We start from the raw sequence: 21,864 nt of genomic DNA on the forward strand, positions 1-21,864 counted from the left end.
AATAGTTTACTTAACTGCTGTTATTTTTTCATCCATTGCATGTTGGCTATTTTAGGGATCGGTTTAATCAACAATCTTTGCACCAAAGTTAATAACTTTTCAAAATAAAAGCTCTGTAGTTGGGCTTGTTATAAGCATTACAGCAACGCAACAAACCTTGTGCTTTCATTCCATGAATCTTGCTGGCATGAAAAGGCTCAGCCCCCATGTCGGATGTGATGAAATAAAAATAATCAAATTATCGCAATGATCTGATGGCCATTTTGAGCCACAGTTTGACCACGATGTTGTCCACTGCTGTAGTTTATTCATGGGCGTAGAAGAAGACATGTTCAACTCAGTCCACAGACTGAAGACACACTGCCCCACCCCCATTGTCTGCGACAGAGTGCTGGTTGCCTGTTTATTCAATTTGTATTATTTATTGAACGAATCAGGTAGGCAAGTCAAACCAGACTTGTGGAATTAATAGGTAGATAAAAACAACAACTTTTGGCTCCAGCACACCACAAGTGTCTTTTGTTCGGCCTTGTATGGTATACCCATGCAGTCCATCAAGCACCTGTGCTGGAAAAATATCAAATGCACTCACACCCATCTGAGACATGCAGGTCTGAAATAAAAAAATAAGGTGTGATCAGGCACATTGTTGTCTTGATCAAGAAAAACCTGTTTTCGTTGAGAGCTACTAAGTTGTAGGGGACGGCTACACAATAGAAAGCTGAGAGCTGCACACAGCCAAGTTTAGGCATTTCTGAATACCCATTTGCAAGCCTGATGTTAATAGGAGACAGCTTCAGAACATGTCAGATGAAGAGAAAGCACATTGTGTACGGGGGGAGATGGACAGAGAAGAGCCAGCAGTCACAGCTGAGCCCCAATCTGACACAGCCACTGAGCTAGCAAGCATCAAGACCATGCTGCAGGTAATCGCAAAAGACATCAGTGAAATAAAAGGGAGCCATGATTCCCTCCAGACCACAGCTCAGCAGAACCGGGGAAGAATTACTGAGACTGAGACAAGCATCTCCATGCTGGTGCAGAAATGCAACACGAGAGATGGGAGTGTAACTCAAGTACAGAAAACTGTGACATACCTGAAGGAAGAGAGACGCTGTAATGGTGTTATGGACAACTCAGAGAAGGGAGATATGGATGCGTATGTGTGCACATTGTTGAAGGAAGGATTGGGTTTGGACATGAACTGATTGGAGATTGAACAAGCTTACAGGTGCATCCTGGTGAAATTCCTCTGGTTCAGAGGGAGACAAGCGGTGATGAGAGCCGCAGTGGTGTACTTGAAAGTTGTATTTGAGTCAAAGTACAGATATATTACCTGAAAGTGACTATAGTGGTAATAGTGAATGTCAGCCATAAGAAAATGACTTGAGTCAAAGTCTTAAAGTAGCTCATATTGAATGTTCTCAAGCATCAAAAGTATCTGGTGTCGAAATGTACTTAAGTATCTAAAGTAAAAGTACCTAAATTATTTTTATAGTAGGCCTATACAGACACAAACAACCCAAAATGTTTCTCTTCAGGCTTTATTTCAACTGATTGAAAGATTATAACTAAAATATACATATACTGTACAGTTTTACAAATGTTTAACCCCAGATGCTGAGGTTCAAATAATGGACTAGTGCATCTGAACCTCTAGGGACAACAGAGAACCAACACAACTGAATGAACAAGTGCCTCTTGTGTCTGCCTAACAACACTAATAGACCACAGTATAACCACAAAAACATTCTGTAAATATCACTAAACATGGACCTTTCACTTTCTAATCAGTAGCAAGAATGATTCACAATGCCCCTTATGATAACTCAGCAAAAGGAAACAAGTTATAGGCACACAAAATATGACAGATTTCCTCTTTTGTTAAGAACGTCTTTTGTACACACGTCGCCACTACCCATTGGATGGTTTAGTGAGGTCCAAGGATCGGCCCTGCCCGAGTTGGTGACGGCCCTGTCGGAGCGCCGATAAGACGATCCAACTTGACTATCTAGATTCTAGAGGAAGTATAAACCTAACGCTAACTCTTAACAAAGTTTCTAAAAGGTGAGCCTGCTGAGGGATCATTACCGGTACAGCCTGCTCAACCCCGGTCGACCAAGGCAAGCCCCCCCGACGGTCAAACGCGCTGCCGGGCCTGCGCATCTCCGGAGGCAGGGTGCACGCAAATGAGCGAGAGAGAGTTATACCGTTGCGCCAACCTCCGCTGCTCAAGTAACGAGCCAGTTTTGAGAATATAAAAAGTAGAAAGTACAGAAATTTGCGTTCAAATTTATCGAGTAAAAGTAAAAAGTAGTCTGCAAAATAAATACTCAAGTAAAGTACAGATACGTGAAAAATCTACTTACAGTAACAGAAACGAAGTATTTGTACTTTGTTACTTCCCACCTCTGGGGACAAGCAGTAATGAGTGGGAAGGCCAGCTTAAAGACATATGAAAGTGTTACTCCTCTTTGTTTACATGGGTAACATGGTCACTTATGCCTGGAGACCAAAGCCTACTGTTTTAATCTTACATCACACACAGAAGTTTTTGTTATATTGACTAATGCACAGACAAGTCCTCTGCACAATGTTCGCATTTCTTCTACATCTTTAAAACACTTTTCTTTTCCTATCCGCAAATATTTTCCGTTTCACTACACCACACTTCTGCCTCCACTGTATAGGACAATAGAAAGATAAGTCAGATTTACTCAATGTTTTCATTTTGAAATAAGTGGAAAAACGCTTGTTTCTTCCTACGAAGAGTAGAGAGACAGAGAGAGAGTTTTTTTAGAAATGATAGTTTAATAAGAGCATAACAACAAATTCAAAAACTCTTGTTACAATCTCAAAACAACACATCCCTCCCCCCCAGGATATTAAATCTGGGCAAGGTATTATTTTAGGTCCATTTATTAATAAAACAGAGTTACAAGCGATGCCAAAAGCAACGGCACAAAATTATGCGATCTCGGAGCGTCACACTTTAGTCTCCACAGACGCCTAAACGACATCCCTCGCAGTTGGCAGGATCGTGGGAACTTTTGACTTCGAGCTTCCTCTGATCGCGTTTGACGTCATCCAGGTCTTCGTTGTAGCACTTAATTCTAATCTTCGTCACCAGGTTCATCATGAGGATAGTGATGTTCTCCGGCTCTACGATGGGATCCTCCATCGGGGCATTGCTGCAGTTCTGGCACTTCTGACTAAAGACCCTCACTTTGACGGTGCCCGTGCTGCCTTCCAGGTGCATCTGGAAGAGCACCTTCACTACGTTGGAGGGCCAGCCCCTTGGACACAGGCTGCACTTAAACCTTCAGATAGACAGATGGATTAATACACAGTGTGGATATGAAACTGACAGTACTGTATATTTCCTTCAACAGGCCTTTCCTTTTAATCACAGATATTCTCTATATTTGATTACATGTGTTTGCTGTGGGGCTGCTGCTTAAATATTATTTATTTGTCTGGTTCAAAATCTAAGAAGAACCAATATCGCTGCTGCAGGAAAACCTCCTGGCCAAAATGTCCTCACTTTGGAAGATCTAGGCTCAAAATTGTCCTCACAAAGATGTAAGACACGTACACATACATTCATGCTTGAACAAAAGTCACATTTAAAATTAAGGTCTAAAAGCCTGTCTGTCTTTAACTTTCTGTTTTAATTTTTTTATCCTGTGTGACATTAGCCCCTCTTCATTTCTAAGCCAACAGTTTTGATCTCATTATGTTCCTTACAGAGTGTAATATATATCATCACATAAAAAGCATGTGTATGATAGATGTGGCATGCGTCACATTTGGAAATGTAAATAATGATCGAAATGTAAATAATAAAATAAAATATTTTTTTCTAACTTATTTTTGGAGGTTATTCTACAACCTATCATGTAGTATCTGAAGTCTACCAGTATCCTCTGCAGTGTTCAGCAGTACACTGACCATGCACTGGTCTGCGTGATGTACTGCTTCCATCCGGGCTCAGGACAGCTGGGCTCAATATTGGAATCAAACTCCAGATTCCAGGTGTCTCCAGGCTGGAGATCTTTGGCTGCTTTCTTGAAGGTAGACATCCACATTTTCAGATCCATCCTGTCAGTGCCGGTGGAGCTGGTGGTTCAGTAAAGTCTGACAGCTGATCAGTGCAGTAAAAGAAAAGCTTGAGAGGACAATACGTCAGCCTGGTCAACTTTACTGCTGCTGCTGCTTGTGTGGGCAGATCTTTTATTTATATGTTTTTGTCCTCCGGCCAACAGGAAGTGATGTGGCACTGTCACAGATACTTACAGGAAAGTGAAACTTAACATTGGATTCCTTAAACTTCGTTTTATAATGGTGGGGAGGAGGAGGGTGAGGAGAGTTTTGTGTTGTTATGACAGATGTTGATTATAAACATTAGTCACTGAATGGTCCAGCTGTGAAAAAGATGAATATGCTCCTGTTTGACAGAACAAACTGAACTGCTCTCTGTTTTGTTGAGTCACTGTGGTCCCTTATATCTGGAGGTCAGAATCCAACAACAAATAATTATGAGTTGTGTGGATTTACTGACGGACTCTGGTTTATTTGTCCTTATTTGCAAAGAAGAGAAGCACCTGAATAGCTGACTATAATCAGGATGTTTGGGAAATATAAATATTGGGCTTCCACGGAGAAACAACAAAAAGACGAACCTGGATTGATCTGTCCAAAAATCCATTCTCCCTACCCTGTCTAGTGCCCCTGAGCAAGGCACCTTACTCCCCCAACATCTGCTCCCCGGGCGCCGTACATGGTCGCTCACTCCTCTGTGTGTCCTGCACCAGATGGGTCAAAAGCAGAGAAACATTTCCCTACCTGCATGAGTGTGCCTGTGCATGTGTTTGGGACTAATAAATGCATCTTCATCTTAATCTTCAGTTTTCCATAGTTGTTTTGTTTGTGCAGTAGTGCCACCTACTGGAGCTTTTCTGCACTGCACCCTTCAAATAGTCCATCTTTTGATGCAAAGTCTGCTCTGTCTAACAACCACACATCCTTTCATGGACATCACAGTTTGCTAGTTGCTGATTGAGGGATCGTGACTCGCTCCTCCTACAGATCAGTTGAAGTTTTGCTCCTTTCTTCTTCGTAACATGTTTTTGGTGATCGTAGAAAAGAGCTTGATATTTATCTTCATCTCTCCACTAGTTTCCAAAATAATTTTGGCTCATCCATATGTCTCTGTCTGTAGGCCTGCTGTACTGTACCTTACTGTACCATACCATAGTGTAATGTCCTGTGCACTGCACTGTACCATAGTGTACTTCTATACAGCTTTATCATACCTTTAGAACAGAGGAGACAGGGGTCCGCACCCCTTCCCCCCTCCGTCCTGGAAATAACAGATTTATGCCCTTCATGAAGCGTATTGATGATACAGAAGTAAAAATTGCTTGTTAAAATAAAAAATGCAGGCTTTCAAACCAAAGTACTTTATCATTCTAGATGATAATGCTACTGAAGATCCTGTTCTAAATCGTTACATTGTAATGAATTTGATTTAGACTAGAGGGTTAATATTATATAGTGCATAGTTTTCATTTGAATCACTGTATTTTTTCTTCACTGGAGCTTTCTTGAAGAAAAATTGTGTTTTCTTGATTCTTGTTGTTCTGGGTTTGTACCCTCATGGTTGAAAGTACTTATTGTAAGTTGCTTTGGATAAAGGCATCAGCTAAATGAAATGTAATGTAGTGCAATGTAATCTTGGATAATATCAAATTATCATCTACAATTTTTTTTTAATTTTTTTTTTAATTTGAATGTGACAGAAGTCAAAACCTGTTGGCTGCACTGTTCTGTTCGGTAGTGATAATTTATCTTTTATCTGTCACAGTCTGCGCATTGTATTTAATCTTTCCTTTTTTCTGGTATATCCATTTCACTTTAATATATATATATATATTTGTACATCGCACATTTCCTTGAAGGTTGACAAGCAATAAAAAATCTCTTCTGCCCAAGGGAATCATTTGTATTTCCGCCACTTAAAGGTGTTCCAGTTGTTAACTTTTCTTCTAGTTTGGCTGTGAGTCTACAGCGCTTTTTCAGCAACTGAACTGATACATATTAAGAAGAATATTCCCCCCCTGTATAAAGTGTTGTCCCTTTATGGCCTCCATTAAAGACAAATCTCAGATCAGGTAAAATAGTGCAAAATCATTTGAACATTTTGCAAGGACACTGCTGAATTTGTTAAAGCTTCAAGGCTGTACAGTGCTCATCACAGTGATGTTCTTATATGTGAAACAGAGGGAGCACGTTCAGACTTTGAGGGTGGATTTTTTTATTTGTGTGCTTCATCCTGTCTGTACAAGTGGTCCAGGTGGCTCTAAAGTCAGCTGATGTGTAAACTAAATGAACAGCTTATGAGAAAGATGCCTGTGCCTGTTCAACATTTCTCTTTTTGCACAATGGGGCTGTTTGTCCTGTCCAGCAAACTGAAAGTGATGTCGTCCTGCCAACAGTTAGAGGAAAACGAAACTTAAGTTTTCGGTTAGATAATGACCAGGGAGGAGCACTGAAGGGTCATGTTATTCAGCTCCATGTCAACACCAAATAGTCATCAAGCCGTTTTATTGTGAAAAAGCTAAATAAAAATACATTTACACACAGAATATGAAAGTGTAACTCCTCTTTGTTTACATGGGTAACATGGTCACTTATGCCCGGAGACCAAAGCCTACTGTTTTAATTTTACATCACACACAGAAGTTTTGATTATATCGACTAATGCACAGACAAGACCTCTGCACAACATTCACATTTCTTCTACATCCTTAAAACACTTCTCTTTTTTCATATCTGCACATATTTTATCTACACCACACCTCTGCCTCCGCTGTTTAGGGTAATAGAAAGATAAGTTAGATTTACTCAACCTTTTCATTTTAAATAAGTTGATAAAAACGCTTGTTTCATCATAAGAACAGTAGAGAGACAGAGAAAGAGATAGTTTTTTTCTAAATTGCAGTTTAATAAGAGCATAGCAACAAATTCAAAAACTCATGTTACAATTTCAAAACAACACACCCCTCCCCCCCAGGATCGATTTTATAAAAGAAACTGAGTTACAATCGATGCCAAAAGCAACGGCACAAAAATTTACGATCATGAAGCGCGGGTCAATTTTTTGTACAGATGCCTTGAATACATCCCTCGCAGTGAGCAGGCTTGTGGCGACTTGTGACAACAAGCTTATTGTAAGGGTATTCGCGGCCCTGCAGGGCTGCATTGTAGCAATTATTTTTAATCTTTTTCACCAGGTTCCTCATGAGGGTGCAGATGTTCGTCTTGTTTATGCTGGGATCCTCCATCGGGGCATTGCTGCATTTCTGACACTTCTGACCAAAGCGCCTCACTTTGACAGTGCCCGTGCGGCCCTTCCGGTGCATGTGGAAGACCACCATCACATTATTGGAGGACCAGCGCTTTCCACACAGGCTGCAACTAAACCTTCAGATGGACAGATGGTTTAAAACACAGTCTTGATATGAAACTGACAGTAGTGTAAATTTCCTTCAACAGGCCTCTCCTTTTAGTCACAGATATTATCTATATTTGATTACATGTCTTGCTGTGGGGCTGCTGTTTAAATATTTTTCAAATATTTATTTGTCTGGTTCAAAATCTAAGAACAGCCAATATCTCTGCTGTAGTAAAACATCCTGGCTAAAATGTCCTCACTTTGGAAGATCTATGCTCAAAATGGTCCTCACAAAGATGTAAGGACAAGTACACGTATATACATACTAATACTTGAACAAAAGTCACATTTAAAATGAAGGTCTAAAAGACTGTCAGTCTTTAACTTCCTGTTTAAATTTTGTTATCCTGTGTGACATTATCCCCTGTTCATTTCTATGCCAACAGTTTTAATCTCATATATGATCCTTACAGAGTGTAATATATAACTTCAAATAAAAAATCATGCGTATGATAGATGAATCACATTAGGAGATGTAAATAATGATCTAAAATGTTAATAATAAAATTAAATAAATAATTTTACTTAATTTTAGAGGTTAACCTACAACCTATCATGTAGTATCTGAAGTCTACCAGAATCCCCTGCAGTGTTTACCAGGACACTGACCTTGCACTGGTCTGCGTGATGTACTCCTTCCATCCGGGCTGAGGACGTCTGGGGTTAATACTGGAATCAAACTCCAGATTCCAGGTGTCTCCACGCTGGAGACCGTCAGCTTCGCTCTTGAAGTTAGACCTCCACCTTCCCAGAGCCATCCTGTCAGAGCCGGTGGTGCTGGTGGTTCAGTAAAGTCTGACAGCTGATCAGTGCAGTAAAAGAAAAGCTTGAGAGGACAACACGTCAGCCTGGTCAACTTTACTGCTACTGATGCTTGTGAGTGCAGATCTTATGTTTTTGTCCTCCGGCCAACAGGAAGTGATGTTGCACTGTTACAGATACTTACAGGAAAGTGAAACTAAATATTGGATTCCTTAAAATTTGTAATATTATGGTTTGGAGGATGAGGGTGAGGAGAGGCTTGTGCTGTTATGACATGTTGATTATCATTAGTCACTGAATGGTCCAGCTGTGAAAAAGATGAATATGCTCCTGTTTGACAGAACGAACTAAACTGCTCTCTGTTTTGATGAGTCATTGTGGTCCCTTATATCCAGAGGTCAGAATCCAACAACATTAAAAAAAAAATGTCAAGGTAACACACACAATAATTATGAGTTGTGTGGGTTTACTGATGGACTCTGGTTTATTTGTCCTTATTTTCAAAGAAGAGAAGCACCTGAATAACTGACTATAATCAGGCTGCTTGGGAAATATAAATATTGGGCTTCAGTTTTCCATAGTTGTTCTGTTTGTGCAGTAGTGCCACCTACTGGAGCTTTTCTGCACTGCACCCTTCAAACAGTCCATCTTTTGGTGCAAAGTCTGCTCTGTCTAACAACCACACATCCTTTCATGGACATCACAGTTTGCTAGTTGCTGATTGAGGGATCTTGACTCGCTCCTCCTACAGATCAGTTGAAGTTTTGCTCCTTTCTTCTTCGTAACATGTTTTTGGTGATCGTAGAAAAGAGCTTGATTTTAACTTCATCTCTCCACTTGTTTCCAAAATAACTGGCTCATCCATATCTCTCTGTCTGTAGGCCTGCTGTACTGTACCTTACTGTACCATACCATAGTGTAATGTCCTGTGCACTGCACTGTACCATAGTGTACTTCTATACAGCTTTATCATACCTTTAGAACAGAGGAGACGGGGGTCCGCATCCCTTCCCCCCTCCGTCCTGGAAATAACCGATTTATGCCCTTCATGAAGTGTATTGATGATAACGAAGTAAAAATTGCTTGTTAAAAGTAAAAGTTCAGGTTTTCATACTTAAGTACTTTATCATTGTTGATGATAATGTAGTAATATGCTACTGAACATGCTGTTCTAAATCGTTACATTGTGAATTCGATTTAGACTAGAGGGTTAATATTATATAGTGCATAGTTTTAATTTGAATCACTGTATTTTTCTTCACTGGAGCTTTCTTGAATTTTTTTTTACTTTCTTGATTCTTGTTGTGTATCCTCATGGTTGAATGCACTTATTGTAAGTTGCTTTGGATAAAAGTGTCAGCTAAATGAAATTTAATGTAATGTAATCATGGATAATATCAAATTCTCAACTACTAGTTTTTTTAGGTTTGTTTAAGAACAGCCAATATCTCTGCTGCAGGAAAACATCCTGGCAAAATGTGCTCAATTTGGAAGATCTGCTCAAAGTGGTCCTCAAGACAATGTAAGGACAAGTACACAGTCATACATACTAATACTTGAACAAAAGTCAAATTTAAAATGAAGGTCTAAAAGTCTCTTTGTCTTTAACTTTCTGTATTTATTTTTTAATCCTGTGTGACGTTATCCCCTGTTCCTTCTATGCCAACAGTTTGAATCTCATTATGATCCTCACAGAGTGTATATATATCTTCAAATAAAAAAACATGTGTATGATGGATGAAGTATGCCTCATATTTGAAAATGTAAATAATGATCTAAATGTAAATAATAAAAAAAATAGAACAATTTTTACTTATTTTTAGAGGTTAACCTACAACATATCATGTATTATCTGAAGTCTACCAGAATCACCTGCAGTGTTTACCAGGACACTGACCTTGAACTGGTCTGCGTGATGTACTCCTTCCATCCACGCTGAGAACGTTTGGGCTGAATACTGTAATCAAACTCCAGATTCCAGTTGTCTCCATGCAGGAGACCGTAAGCTTCTCTATTAAAGTTATACCTCCACTCTTCCAGATCCATCCTGTCCGTGCCGGTGGTGCTGGTGATTCAGTAAAGTCGGAGAGCTGATCAGTCCGGTAAAAGAAAAGCTTGAGAGAACACGAGTCAGCCTGGTCAACTTTACTGCTGCTGCAGTAAATTTAAGGAAAACAATGTTAAGTTTCATTTTCATGTAAGTATCTGTGACAGTGCACATCACGTCCTGTTGGGCAGAAGACACAAACATATAAATACAAGATCTGCACTCACAAGCAGCAGCAGTAAAGTTGCTGCTGCTTGTCAGTGCACAAAATAACAGATTTATGCCCTTCATGAAGTGTATTGATGATACAGAAGTAAAAATTGCTGGTTAAAATTACAAATCCAGGTTTATATACCGAAGTACTTTATCATTGTAGATGATGATGTAGTAATATGCTACTGAACATGTTGTTCTAAATCATTACATTGTAATAAATTCAATTTAGACCGAAGGTTATATTACAAAGAGAATAGTTTGAATTTGAATCAATGTATTTTTCTTCACTGGAGCTTTCTTGAATTTTTTTTAACTTTCTTGATTGTTGTTGTGCGGGGCTTGTATCCTCATGGTTGAATGCACTTATTGTAAGTTGCTTTGGATAAAAGTGTCAGCTAAATGAAATTTAATGTAATGTAATCCTGGATAATATTAAATTCTCAACCACTAGTTTTTTTAGGGTTTGTTCTTTTTGTTTTATAAAAGTTGAATGTGACAGAAGTCAAAACCTGTTGGCTGCACTGTTCATTTGAAGTGATAAATATTAAGGAGATTTAAATCCCCCCCCCCCCCCCCCCCCCCCGATCTGAGAGAAATCTCAGATCAGGTAAAATAGTGCCTAATATTTTTGAGCCATTTGCAAGGACACTGCTGAATTTGTTAAAGCTTCAAGGCTGTACAGTGCTCATCACAGTGATGTTCTTATATGTGAAACAGAGGGAGCACGTTCAGACTTTGAGGGTGGATTTTTTTATTTGTGTGCTTCATCCTGTCTGTACAAGTGGTCCAGGTGGCTCTAAAGTCAGCTGATGTGTAAACTAAATGAACAGCTTATGAGAAAGATGCCTGTGCCTGTTCAACATTTCTCTTTTTGCACAATGGGGCTGTTTGTCCTGTCCAGCAAACTGAAAGTGATGTCGTCCTGCCAACAGTTAGAGGAAAACGAAACTTAAGTTTTCGGTTAGATAATGACCAGGGAGGAGCACTGAAGGGTCATGTTGCTCAGCTCGATGTCAACACCAAATAGTCATCAAACCGTCTAATTGTGAAAAAGCTAAATACAAATACATTTACACACAGAATATGAAAGTGTAACTCCTCTTTGTTTACATGGGTAACATGGTCACTTATGCCCGGAGACCAAATCCTACTGTTTTAATTTGACATCACACACAGAAGTTTTGATTATATTGACTAATGCACAGACAAGACCTCTGCACAACATTCACATTTCTTCTACAACATTAAAACACTTCTCTTTTCATATCATCCAATATTTTCCGTTTCTCTACGCCACACCTCTGCCTCCACTGTATAGGACAATAGAAAGATAAGTCAGATTTAGTCAATGTTTTCATTTGAAATAAGTTGATAAAAACGCTTGTTTCGTCGTACGAAGAGTAGAGAGACAGAGAGAGAGAGTTTTTTTTGCAAATCATAATTTAATAAGAGCATAACAACAAATTTAAAAACTCTTGTTACAATCTCAAAACAACACACCCCTACAACCTGGGATATTAAATATGGGCAAGGTATTATTTTTAGGTACATTTATAAACAAAACAGAGTGAAAAGCGATGCCAAAAGCAACGGCACAAAACTGTGTGATCACAAAGCGTGGTTCACTCTTTTGTACAGAAGCCTTGAATACATCCCTCGCAGTGGGCAGGCTCGTGGGGACTTTTGACTTCGATCTTCGTGTAATTGTAGTTGCCTTGATCCAGGTCTTCGTTGTAGCACTTAATTCTTATCTTCTTCACCAGGTTCTTCATGAGGATGGTGATGTTCTCCGGCTCTACGATGGGATCCACCATTGGGGCATTGTGGCACCTTTTGCAGTTCTGACGAAAGCGCTTCACTTTGACGGTGCCAGTGCTGCCCTCCAGCTGCATGTGGAAGTACACCATCACTCGGTTGGAGGGCCAGCCCCTTCGACACAGGCTGCACTGAAACCTTCAGATAGACAGATGGATTAATACACAGTGTGGATATGAAACTGATAGTAGTATAGATTTCCTTCAACAGGCCTCTCCTCTTAGTCTCACCCACTATTTAAATATAACTTTACATCATACATCTCTTATTCAAACCATAGCGACACAGATATTATCTATATTTGATTACATGTCTAGCTGTGTGGCTGCTGTTTCAATAGTATTTATTTGTCTGGTTCAAAATCTAAGAACAGCCAATATCTCTGCTGCAGGAAAACATCCTGGCAGAATTGTCCTCACAAAGATGTGAGGACGATAACACATACATACATGCTAATACTTGAACAAAAGTCACATTTGAAATGAAGGTATAAAAGTCTGTCAGAAAGTCTTTTATCTTGTGTGACATTATCCCCTGTTCATTTCTATTTCAACAGCTTTAATCTCATTATGATCCTTACAGAGTGTAATAGATATCTTCAAATAAAAAACTTGTGTATGATAGATGTGGTATATGCCTCACATTTGGAAATGTAAATAATGATCAAAATGTAAACAATGAAATAAAATAAATATTTTTTACCTATTTTTAGAGGTTAACCTACAAAATGTCATGTAGTATCTGAAGTCTACCAGAATCCTCTGCAGTGTTTACCAGTACACTGACCTTGCACTGGTCTTCCTGATGTACTCCTTCCATCCGGGCTGAGGATGTTCAGGGTGAATACTGGAATCAAACTCCAGATTCCAGGTGTCTCCATGCAGGAGACCGTCAGCTTCGATCTTGAAGTTAGACCTCCACTCTTCCAGATCCATCCTGTCAGTGCCGGTGGAGCTGGTGGTTCAGTAAACTCTGACAGCTGATCAGTGCAGTAAAAGAAAGTTTGAGAGGACAACACGTCAGCCTGGTCAACTTTACTGCTACTGATGCTTGTGTGGGCAGATCTTTTATTTATATGTTTTTGTCCTCCGGCCAACAGGAAGTGATGTGGCACTGTCACAGATACTTACAGAGAAATGAAACTTAACATTGGATTCCTTAAACTTAGTTTTATAATGGTGGGGAGGAGGAGGGTGAGGAGAGTTTTGTGTTGTCATGACAGATGTTGATAATAAACATTAGTCACTGCTTGGGCCAGCTGTGAAAAAGATGAATATGCTCCTGTTTGACAGAACGAACTGAACTGCTCTCTGTTTTGATGAGTCATTGTGGTCCCTTATATCCGGAGGTCAGAATCCAACAACTTTTTTAATTTGTTTCATCGTCACACACAAAATAATTATGAGTTGTGTGGATTTACTGACGGACTCTGGTTTATTTGTCCTTATTTGCCAAGAAGAGAAGCACCCGAATAGCTGACTCGAGTCAGGCTGCTTGGGAAATAGAAACTAAGGGCTTCAGTTTTCCATATTGTTTTGTTTGTGCAGTAGTGCTGCCTACTGGAGGTTTTCTGCACTGCACCCTTCAAACAGTCCATCTTATGGTGCAGTCTGCTGTGTCTAACAACCACACACCCTTTTCATGGACGTCACAGTTTGCAAATTGCTGATGGAGGAATCATGTATATGCATGGAAGCTCATTGTAATAAACCAATAAAAAAAGCATTAAGGTCTGATTGCTCATTCGCAGGTTTAATGATTGAAGGGAAAGTAATTGAATTACAGTCATTTGTAATAGTACCTTATTAAGGGCCTCTAGATAATGAGGAATCAATACAGATAGGGGTTAAATCAACCTTTGGCTCCAGTGTAATCAGACATTTTATGGCCTTTTCCCGCTGCTTCTGCAGCAATTAAACTGAGCAAACAGGGTTGACCCCTCTGTCTTTCTGATACGAGCATGATTTCAAATGATTATCTTTAATGATAAGAATAAAGCATCATGTAGATTTGAAAGAACCTCATTTGATTTGTGTTGTTTTGCGAGTGAGTGTTGTCCAGTACTGGATTTAGTGTAGATCAGGAGGAAACCTTGTTATTATAAAGATATTTTAACTTGGCCTGCATATGATACATACTCAAATATTTGTGATTGAATACAAAAAACCATTGATTTTAATACGTACAGTTTATTGTGGAAACATCCATCCACGTTTTATTTCACTAAGCAGGAGGAGTGAAAACTGAGAAATGGGCAATTTGGATGTAAAGTTTCCAGTCTCCGTGCGGCTATCAGAGCCTGAAACCGATTATTGGACCGTATCTGGTCTTTTTGGATTCTTGTCAGGGAAGTGAAACCAGGAGATACTTGTATGTTCTGATTTGATTGCAGCTGAACAGGCCTTGAAAGAGGCTGGGTTCAGAAATCAAGAAAACGACCTCTGCGACTTGGATGTGACTTCTATGAATATCACCCTACTTCACGATGGGCTTAAAGGAAGCGAGGGTGAAATAAAAGAGATGGAGGAGGTAGTTGTGACATTTCAGACGATCCTTGTATCACAAAAAAAAGGCTTTTTTCCTCGGAAGAGACAGAACAATGAGAACAAAGATCAGAAGCAGGTATTTTTGGTTCCTCTCACACTGATGAAGTCAGAAATTCATATAGAGTACAAGATACGGAAAGGATTAGATAGAAGGTTTAGGTTGAGCCTTTCTTAGTAGAGTGGTTGACATTTGAGAAACCTAAAGGAGATGCACCCTCGGGCCTTAACCCCAAACCTCAGACAGATCAGTCATAACACTGGACAGCTTCCAGGTATGAATAAACGTTATTCTGTGATCATAAATGTCTTTATTCTTATTATTTCCATCCATCCTTTATCTATAGGGCTTATCCTTTGAGGGTCACAATGTCAAACTGTTAATATCAACCGTTTCAATCGCCAACCTCCCCTTTTTTCTACAATCTAGTGTTCATAATATTTTGCACTGTTTTAAAAATGTTCAATTCATTATTGCACTATCATATCACAGCTGATTCCGTGTATAAACCTACTTGGCAATAGACCACATTTGTCACAGTGATTCTTGTTATCATTATTTTAACTGATGTCAAAGATATCATAGTGTTTTCTTGTTTTAGCAGAGGAAGAAATAACCCATTTTAAAATGACGAATTACATTTTCATGACTAAATTGAAAGGAAATAACCAACGAATTCCTGGTTGGTATTACATCATCAACGGGGTCAACATACTCTTATTTTGAAACGGGAAGCTGGTGTTGATCGTCGCTATGGTAACAGCCACAACTGAGCAAAGACTAGCGAGACAGCAGCTCGGAGAGGCACTTCCGGTGGAAACAGAAACTGCCACTGATTTGTAAAGGCAGGTGCCACGATGTGAGGCAGCTGTCAATGTCTGTATTTAAAAATGGCCCGAATTCCAAAATCAAGGTTTTAGTAGCTTGAATAAGATTTATTAAGCATTTTATGGGCCCATGCCATGTTAACTATTTTAGTTTTGTTTGCTGATCAATTGATGAGATGTGCCTGTGCCACACCTCAGATTCCTAACAGCGACACAGAACAAATGACATAATCTTATTTTTCAAAGCCAAACAAATCCAGTGTGCATGGAAAAAGAAGTTGACTATAGTCAGCACAAAATGAGCATGAGCGCTTAGGCGACCCATGCTACGTTTCGCTGATGATCAAGGAGTAAAAGGCAAAGATTATTTTTGTTTCTTAAGTATTTTTGAACTGCATTTCAAAATTAAGTGATATTACCGTTGGATACATGTAGGCTATATTACATTTTCTGAAGTCCAACAACTTTTGAGGACATCATTATTACTTTGCACTGTAACAATATGCAACAAGTGACAAGTGGACTCTTCACTGCATTACCATCTGTACATTCCGGTATTTCCACATGTATATTTATGTGGGCTATTGAGCATATCTTTATCCTATTCAATATCTGGTCTTTTTCTGCAGATATGTAAATCAGTTATTTTTCTGAATGGATTGTTAGTTCTGTTCTCAAATTTCCCCACTGTGGGACTATTAAAGGATTCTATCTAGTTTCCATGTATCTGCAAAATTAGTAGAAAATGTCCCTCCTTCACTTGTCTTTAGTCTCGCAGCTTTAGGTCTCGCGGTAGAGACAATTTCAAGGTGTGCTAGCCTGTAGTGTTTTATATTACAAATAATAAGTCAGTTGTACTTTCCGGTACACGGAACAGTCTCTGGGCAAATCATGTCAAAGCTGCCGAGGTGATATGACCAGTTTCTGACGCCAACGGGAATGGTTTGTCTTTCTGTGTAATCAATGAGTTACATAAAATGACTCAGATTGGCTGAGACTTTACTCCTCTGTCTGAAATGATGATGGTGAGAACCTGTTATTAATGTATCATCAGCCAATGAATCTCTGTGCCTTGAAACCCGCAAAGATTTTAAAACATTTAAGTCACTTAACTGAGTTTGTGTCTTTCATTGCAGCTCTGTAGCCCTTTTTAAGATTCCAATTTAAGTTAAGGTTAACATTTACCTTAGTATGTCATTGCAATAGACAATGCTTTAATTTGGTTATTATGATCTGCATTTGCAAAAATTACTCAAACATAAACAATGTTTTATTTACACATGTTTAACGTCTATCTGTCATCAAAAGCAACATTATTTGTATTTTTTTCATCTCATAAACTTTCATGAACCAGTATCTCATTGAATAAATCTCAAACAGCTTTAGTGGCTCTCCCTGTTGAAACAAAGGAGGCTCTCTTTAAACAGTGAAGTATCACAGGCAGCTGCCTCTACGCATCAGTGGCCGTTTCTGTTGGAACCGGAAGTGCCTCTACGAGCTGCCACTTGTTGAGCTTGTCCTCACTGAGCTAACATCGACATGTCTGTTTGAATGTCCTTTGTGCTGCTGTGGCTCTAACGTTGACTCAACATGGAGTCGTCGGACACTTTCCTCATCAGACCTCATCATCAGCACAAGTGAGTCGCTCGAGATAAACAGCTTTCAGCGGAACCCTCTGGTGGACAGGGTTAGCTGCTGTGTTAGCATCTCCATAGTAACTACCCGTTTCCTGTGGCGTTTTAAGATGAAACCACTTAGACCAGGATGAAGTGTTTATTCTAGCGTCAGGTCGGGTGGCTCGTACCGTTAGCTGTGAGTACACATGTATGAAGAAGTGGTAAAAGTTAAGAATCGAATGCCCTGTGTAGTAACATCACTTATCAATATAGTGACATTACACCAAGTGCCTACAAGTGTCCCAAGTATTGCAGATCCCTAACCACAAGTGTGAGATAATTAAAGGCATTTTGCTTTACGGTAAAGTGCCTACAAGTGTCCCACGTATTGTACATCCCTAACCAATTTTGGGGGAATTTGTTATATTCATATTTTCATGTCTTAATTTACGCTGAGTTTTAAATAATTTGTTTTTAAAAGAAATAAGCTCAAAATATAAGCGGGCATATGCTCTCATACTAATTGAAAAGTTCGGTGGGGAAGCAGCCGGCCTAATGCACTATGCCAGGGAAGTGTAGATTTAACCATGCTTGGCTACAAATGGAAAAGTACATGCAAGGGTTACAACAGACAAAGACCTCAATCAAACTCTTGTCTCATTCATTTGTCGAATTTAAGGTTTACTGTGTGCTTTGAAATTGTCATTGTGAGCTTAAATACAAATTTGTCACTTTTTCATCTATAAACCGAGATTTCACAAAATGTTTGGTCATGGAAATTTGCTTTAAAGTTATTGAAAAGTCATGGAAAAGTCATGGAAATCCATTGGTCAAAATGTATATGAACCCTGCACCAAGTCACCAAATACTTTAATGCACTCAATTTAATTCGCTATTAAAAATCCGAAGTTATCTCCCAATAATATCATATAAAAATGGTAAGTTTGTGTTACTGTACATACAGGATGTTCCTCACATGCAGTGTTAGAGCACTGAAGGGAAACAACCAGTAGTCATTTTGAGATTTCAACCACAGTCCCCTCATGAAACCACTATCAAACTCACTAGATCCACATTTTCATTCTGATCTGCAGCGGATTGCACCCACTCTCAGATATCACTCCTGTGATATTACTCCACATGCCAAAAGTTTTTTCATTAAGAAACCATTCATTGTTTAGTTTTTATTTTATTTAAATCAATGTTAAAAAACCCAATATTTAATAAAGAGGTAAAAATAAAACCCTGGTTCCGCTCCCTGATCCGGAAGTGCACAGAATTTTAATGGGTTTTACCCTGACCCATACCACATCCTTCCACCAAGTTTCATACTGTAGTATTTGTATAATCCTGCTAAATATCAGACCTATAGACGCATGCAGATGCAAACAACCTCCCTGGCAGAGATCGTCATATGTGGCCTCATACTTAGGGAGGCTGATTATTTGTTCCCACTGTGACCAGTTAAAGCTGAATAAATTTAACTTCCTGCCTCGTTTCTTCTCACTGTTAAATCTTCCAGATTTAAACCAGCCGTTGTGAAGGAGTGCATTCGTGAAATCGTGAGGGAGAAGCTGTCTGGGGTGCAGTATGACCCAGAGGAGGTCCCACAGCTGTCCAAAACACTGGCAGACTCTGTTAAGGAAAAAGTGAAGAGTGAGAGAGGCTTTTTTAGTTGTTTTTTTTTACTTTCTGGTGTTATTTACTCAGAGGGTCAGAGGACCCAGAAACATGTTCACGGTTAAAGAATCCTGCTCTGATTTTCAACAATGAGATTCATGTACTTTCCATCTGAACAATCACAAAATCCTGAGGTACCTGTGCTAAGTCGACGCTGTAATAACAATGTCATCCATATAACTGAGACACACGCATTCCCCAATGTCCTAAACCCAAATCAAAATAAAACTGGATTAAACTACACGGACCGAACATGTTTGCTTTGAACACTCTGAAAGGCTAAATGTGAGATTTGGGATTTTGACGTAGACTATTAGAGACATTGGGAAATGCTTGTTTCTTCAAGTAATGTAAATTGCATTGTTATGATTTATGGTTCATGGTTCAATATGGTTCAAAACTGTCCCTCAGAAATCTCCCATTAAAGCAAAACTAACTAGTCAAATGTTTCATTAATATCACACTTCTTGTCTCTGTCTGTTTGTTTTAACCACTCTCTATCACTCTATCCTACTTGACTTCAACAACATCTCACCTATTCCCAATTCCCTAAACAGCTCATAGTATCCATACCAGCAGTATGCAGGTTGTCATGTTCTTGCCAACCTGTATTGTTCCTGCTACATTTACCCTCCGGCCTGAAAGCTCCCCTATCTGTGCCTCTTTTTTTTATATCCCTCATCCCCTCTAATAATATCACAGACCTCCCTGTGCACTCATGTCCACCTTCCTGCTGCCTCTTAAAAACCATGAATCCTACACAGTAAATGTAGCATATCAATACCTATCCCTTGTATCGTCCCTTCTCGATATTTGGATACTTGCTGATGCGCATTATTACAACTTATTTTCTCCTCCTCAACAGATGCTGGATTTGACAGATATAAGCTCGTTGTGCAGGTTGTCATTGGAGAACAACGAGGACAGGGAGTCAAGTGAGTGATCATTTGGTACTGGTACACAAAAGCAACTGCCACTTTTGTGGCACTTTTTACTATATTCTGCAGTGTACTATGTTATTTTGGGGAAAGCGGGTGTAAAACTTGTTGCACTTTACAGCACATTGGATTTGAGAGTGTGCTGCTCTGTTGACAAGATTATTGCTGTAGAAATGAAAATACTGTAAACCAGAAAATCTCTGGCTCCCTCTAGGTCTTCTGTCAACTACTTCTACACACATGTTCCCCAGATAACATAGTATAACATTAAAAGCATGTTTTTTTCCCCAGTGTGAGTGTTTGTTTACTCCTCTGTACTTTTATTAAATTATCTTTTAGGAATCCAGTTTATTTTCTTGGTGGCACTGAGCCCACAGCAATATTTAACTAATGTATGAAGTGAAGCCTTTGCTGTTGTTGCGTGATTATGGTTTTAAAATATCAATATTCAAGTAATAACTAAGCAGTTGCTTACAGATAACAATTTTCAATAATTTAGTCATATTCATGTTTATAAACTCAACGTTTGGAGATAGCCTCGAAAAGGAAATTTAAAATGTGTTAATAATGAAGTGGGTTTGTTTATTTTTTTATTGACTTTACACAATTCCTTTTTGGGGCTGGATATAATATCTAATAATGAACATAGCATCAACCTTCCTCTGACTTTCAACCAAAACAGTGAGGGTAAATTATATTACTCTGTTAACATAATAAAGTAGTATTTTTTACAAGGTTTTTCTGTAATTCTTTACATTATGCAGAGTTTCCCAGACAGGAGTTCAGATGTATTTCAATGTATGAGTCCATGACCATTGTGACTCAGCTCGATCTCCTCTTGTGTTTTACTAGGATGTCCTCCAGGTGCTTGTGGGATGCTGACTCAGACAACTATGCAGAAGATATTTATTTGAACGTAGGTGCTTTTGCTCAGGTCACTTAATTGTGATGGGGGTGTGGGGCAAATTACTATAGGACAGATATTCTAAAATTCTGTGTTTTGCCTCTACAGGACAGCTTGTTCTGTTTGGTGGCAGTTTTCGGAAGCTATCATTACTGAGGACGGGACGAGTTTACCAGGATTTCCTGTCCTTGCAGGATGAGAGTGGAAAGACTGGCCTCTATTGTAGATAAAGTGTAATGTTGTAGATCAAAGAATGTTGGCTTTGACTCCTTAACTGTTGTTAACATTGTTGACGTTAACATGTTCCAAATGGTGTTGAAATATTTGTTGTCACGTTGGGTGTGGAAATCCTCAACATGTTCATGAAATGTTATTTTTTATTGAAGAACACAACAGACGTTGACACCCATCAGTGAAACTGTAACTTTACCACATTTTATTTTGAAAAATTATTTTATTTAAAAGACCAGTTATGTTTTTGAAAGTGAACAGATTAAAATTGTGTCTTCAAACTTTTCCAGATCATTTTATTCCTTGTTTAGCAGAAATGCAAGGTTAGTGGGCTGCTTGTGCTCACAAGTGTTATAGAACAATTACAGCTGCACTTTCAGCTGCAAAAACACAGTAAAAACAAATTACTGTAATGCAGTATATTGTGTATTTGTACAATACTTTGGGTGCTTGACTCAGGAGTACAGTAGAGGTCAGTATTTGTCTCTGGTCATAACGGGTAACTGCTGCAGGGAAGCTTCTGGCTGTCAGAATTTCAAAACTCATGCTTTTTTTAGATTAAATTGAGGGAAAAAAAATAATCCTATGTCTTTCTTACAGAAGGAGTGATTGTTAAAAAGTGCTGAAACAACAAGGTCTGGCCAAGTCAAGCTGATATAATAGGCTTGGTCCGAGAGAAAATGTCTTCAAGCTACTTTCTCTCTTCAGGATTAAAATAAAAAATCCAAAGACCATTTCCCCTGCAGAGGCTGTAATCAGCCGGAGAGC

The 21,864-nt window shown here is 39.0% G+C and overlaps 4 protein-coding genes across 4 annotated transcripts; 1 reads left to right on the top strand and 3 right to left on the bottom strand.

Annotated features, from left to right (window-relative positions):
- Positions 1–2,773: 2,773 nt before the first annotated feature.
- LOC128448328 (receptor-transporting protein 4) lies at positions 2,774–4,309 on the bottom strand. The gene is made up of 2 exons (XM_053430924.1): positions 3,952–4,309; positions 2,774–3,320 (listed from the first exon to the last, which is right to left on the bottom strand). The coding sequence occupies exons 1-2, from the start codon at positions 4,098–4,100 to the stop codon at positions 2,993–2,995; spliced, it is 477 nt and encodes a 158-aa protein (XP_053286899.1). The 5' UTR covers positions 4,101–4,309; the 3' UTR covers positions 2,774–2,992.
- Positions 4,310–6,296: 1,987 nt separating this feature from the next.
- Positions 6,297–9,300, bottom strand: LOC128448329 (receptor-transporting protein 3-like). The gene is made up of 2 exons (XM_053430926.1): positions 8,126–9,300; positions 6,297–7,485 (listed from the first exon to the last, which is right to left on the bottom strand). The coding sequence occupies exons 1-2, from the start codon at positions 8,272–8,274 to the stop codon at positions 7,155–7,157; spliced, it is 480 nt and encodes a 159-aa protein (XP_053286901.1). The 5' UTR covers positions 8,275–9,300; the 3' UTR covers positions 6,297–7,154.
- Positions 9,301–11,275: 1,975 nt separating this feature from the next.
- On the bottom strand, positions 11,276–13,439 carry LOC128448330 (receptor-transporting protein 3). Its single transcript, XM_053430927.1, has 2 exons — positions 13,143–13,439; positions 11,276–12,494 (listed from the first exon to the last, which is right to left on the bottom strand). The coding sequence occupies exons 1-2, from the start codon at positions 13,289–13,291 to the stop codon at positions 12,164–12,166; spliced, it is 480 nt and encodes a 159-aa protein (XP_053286902.1). The 5' UTR covers positions 13,292–13,439; the 3' UTR covers positions 11,276–12,163.
- A 3,752-nt stretch (positions 13,440–17,191) lies between these two features.
- Positions 17,192–21,381, top strand: dynlt2b (dynein light chain Tctex-type 2B). The gene is made up of 5 exons (XM_053430601.1): positions 17,192–17,364; positions 18,866–18,999; positions 19,889–19,958; positions 20,814–20,877; positions 20,974–21,381. The coding sequence occupies exons 1-5, from the start codon at positions 17,318–17,320 to the stop codon at positions 21,019–21,021; spliced, it is 363 nt and encodes a 120-aa protein (XP_053286576.1). The 5' UTR covers positions 17,192–17,317; the 3' UTR covers positions 21,022–21,381.
- Positions 21,382–21,864: the final 483 nt, after the last annotated feature.

This window comes from Pleuronectes platessa, chromosome 9 (genome assembly GCF_947347685.1).
Source record: "Pleuronectes platessa chromosome 9, fPlePla1.1, whole genome shotgun sequence".
Classification (NCBI taxonomy): Eukaryota; Metazoa; Chordata; class Actinopteri; order Pleuronectiformes; family Pleuronectidae; genus Pleuronectes; species Pleuronectes platessa.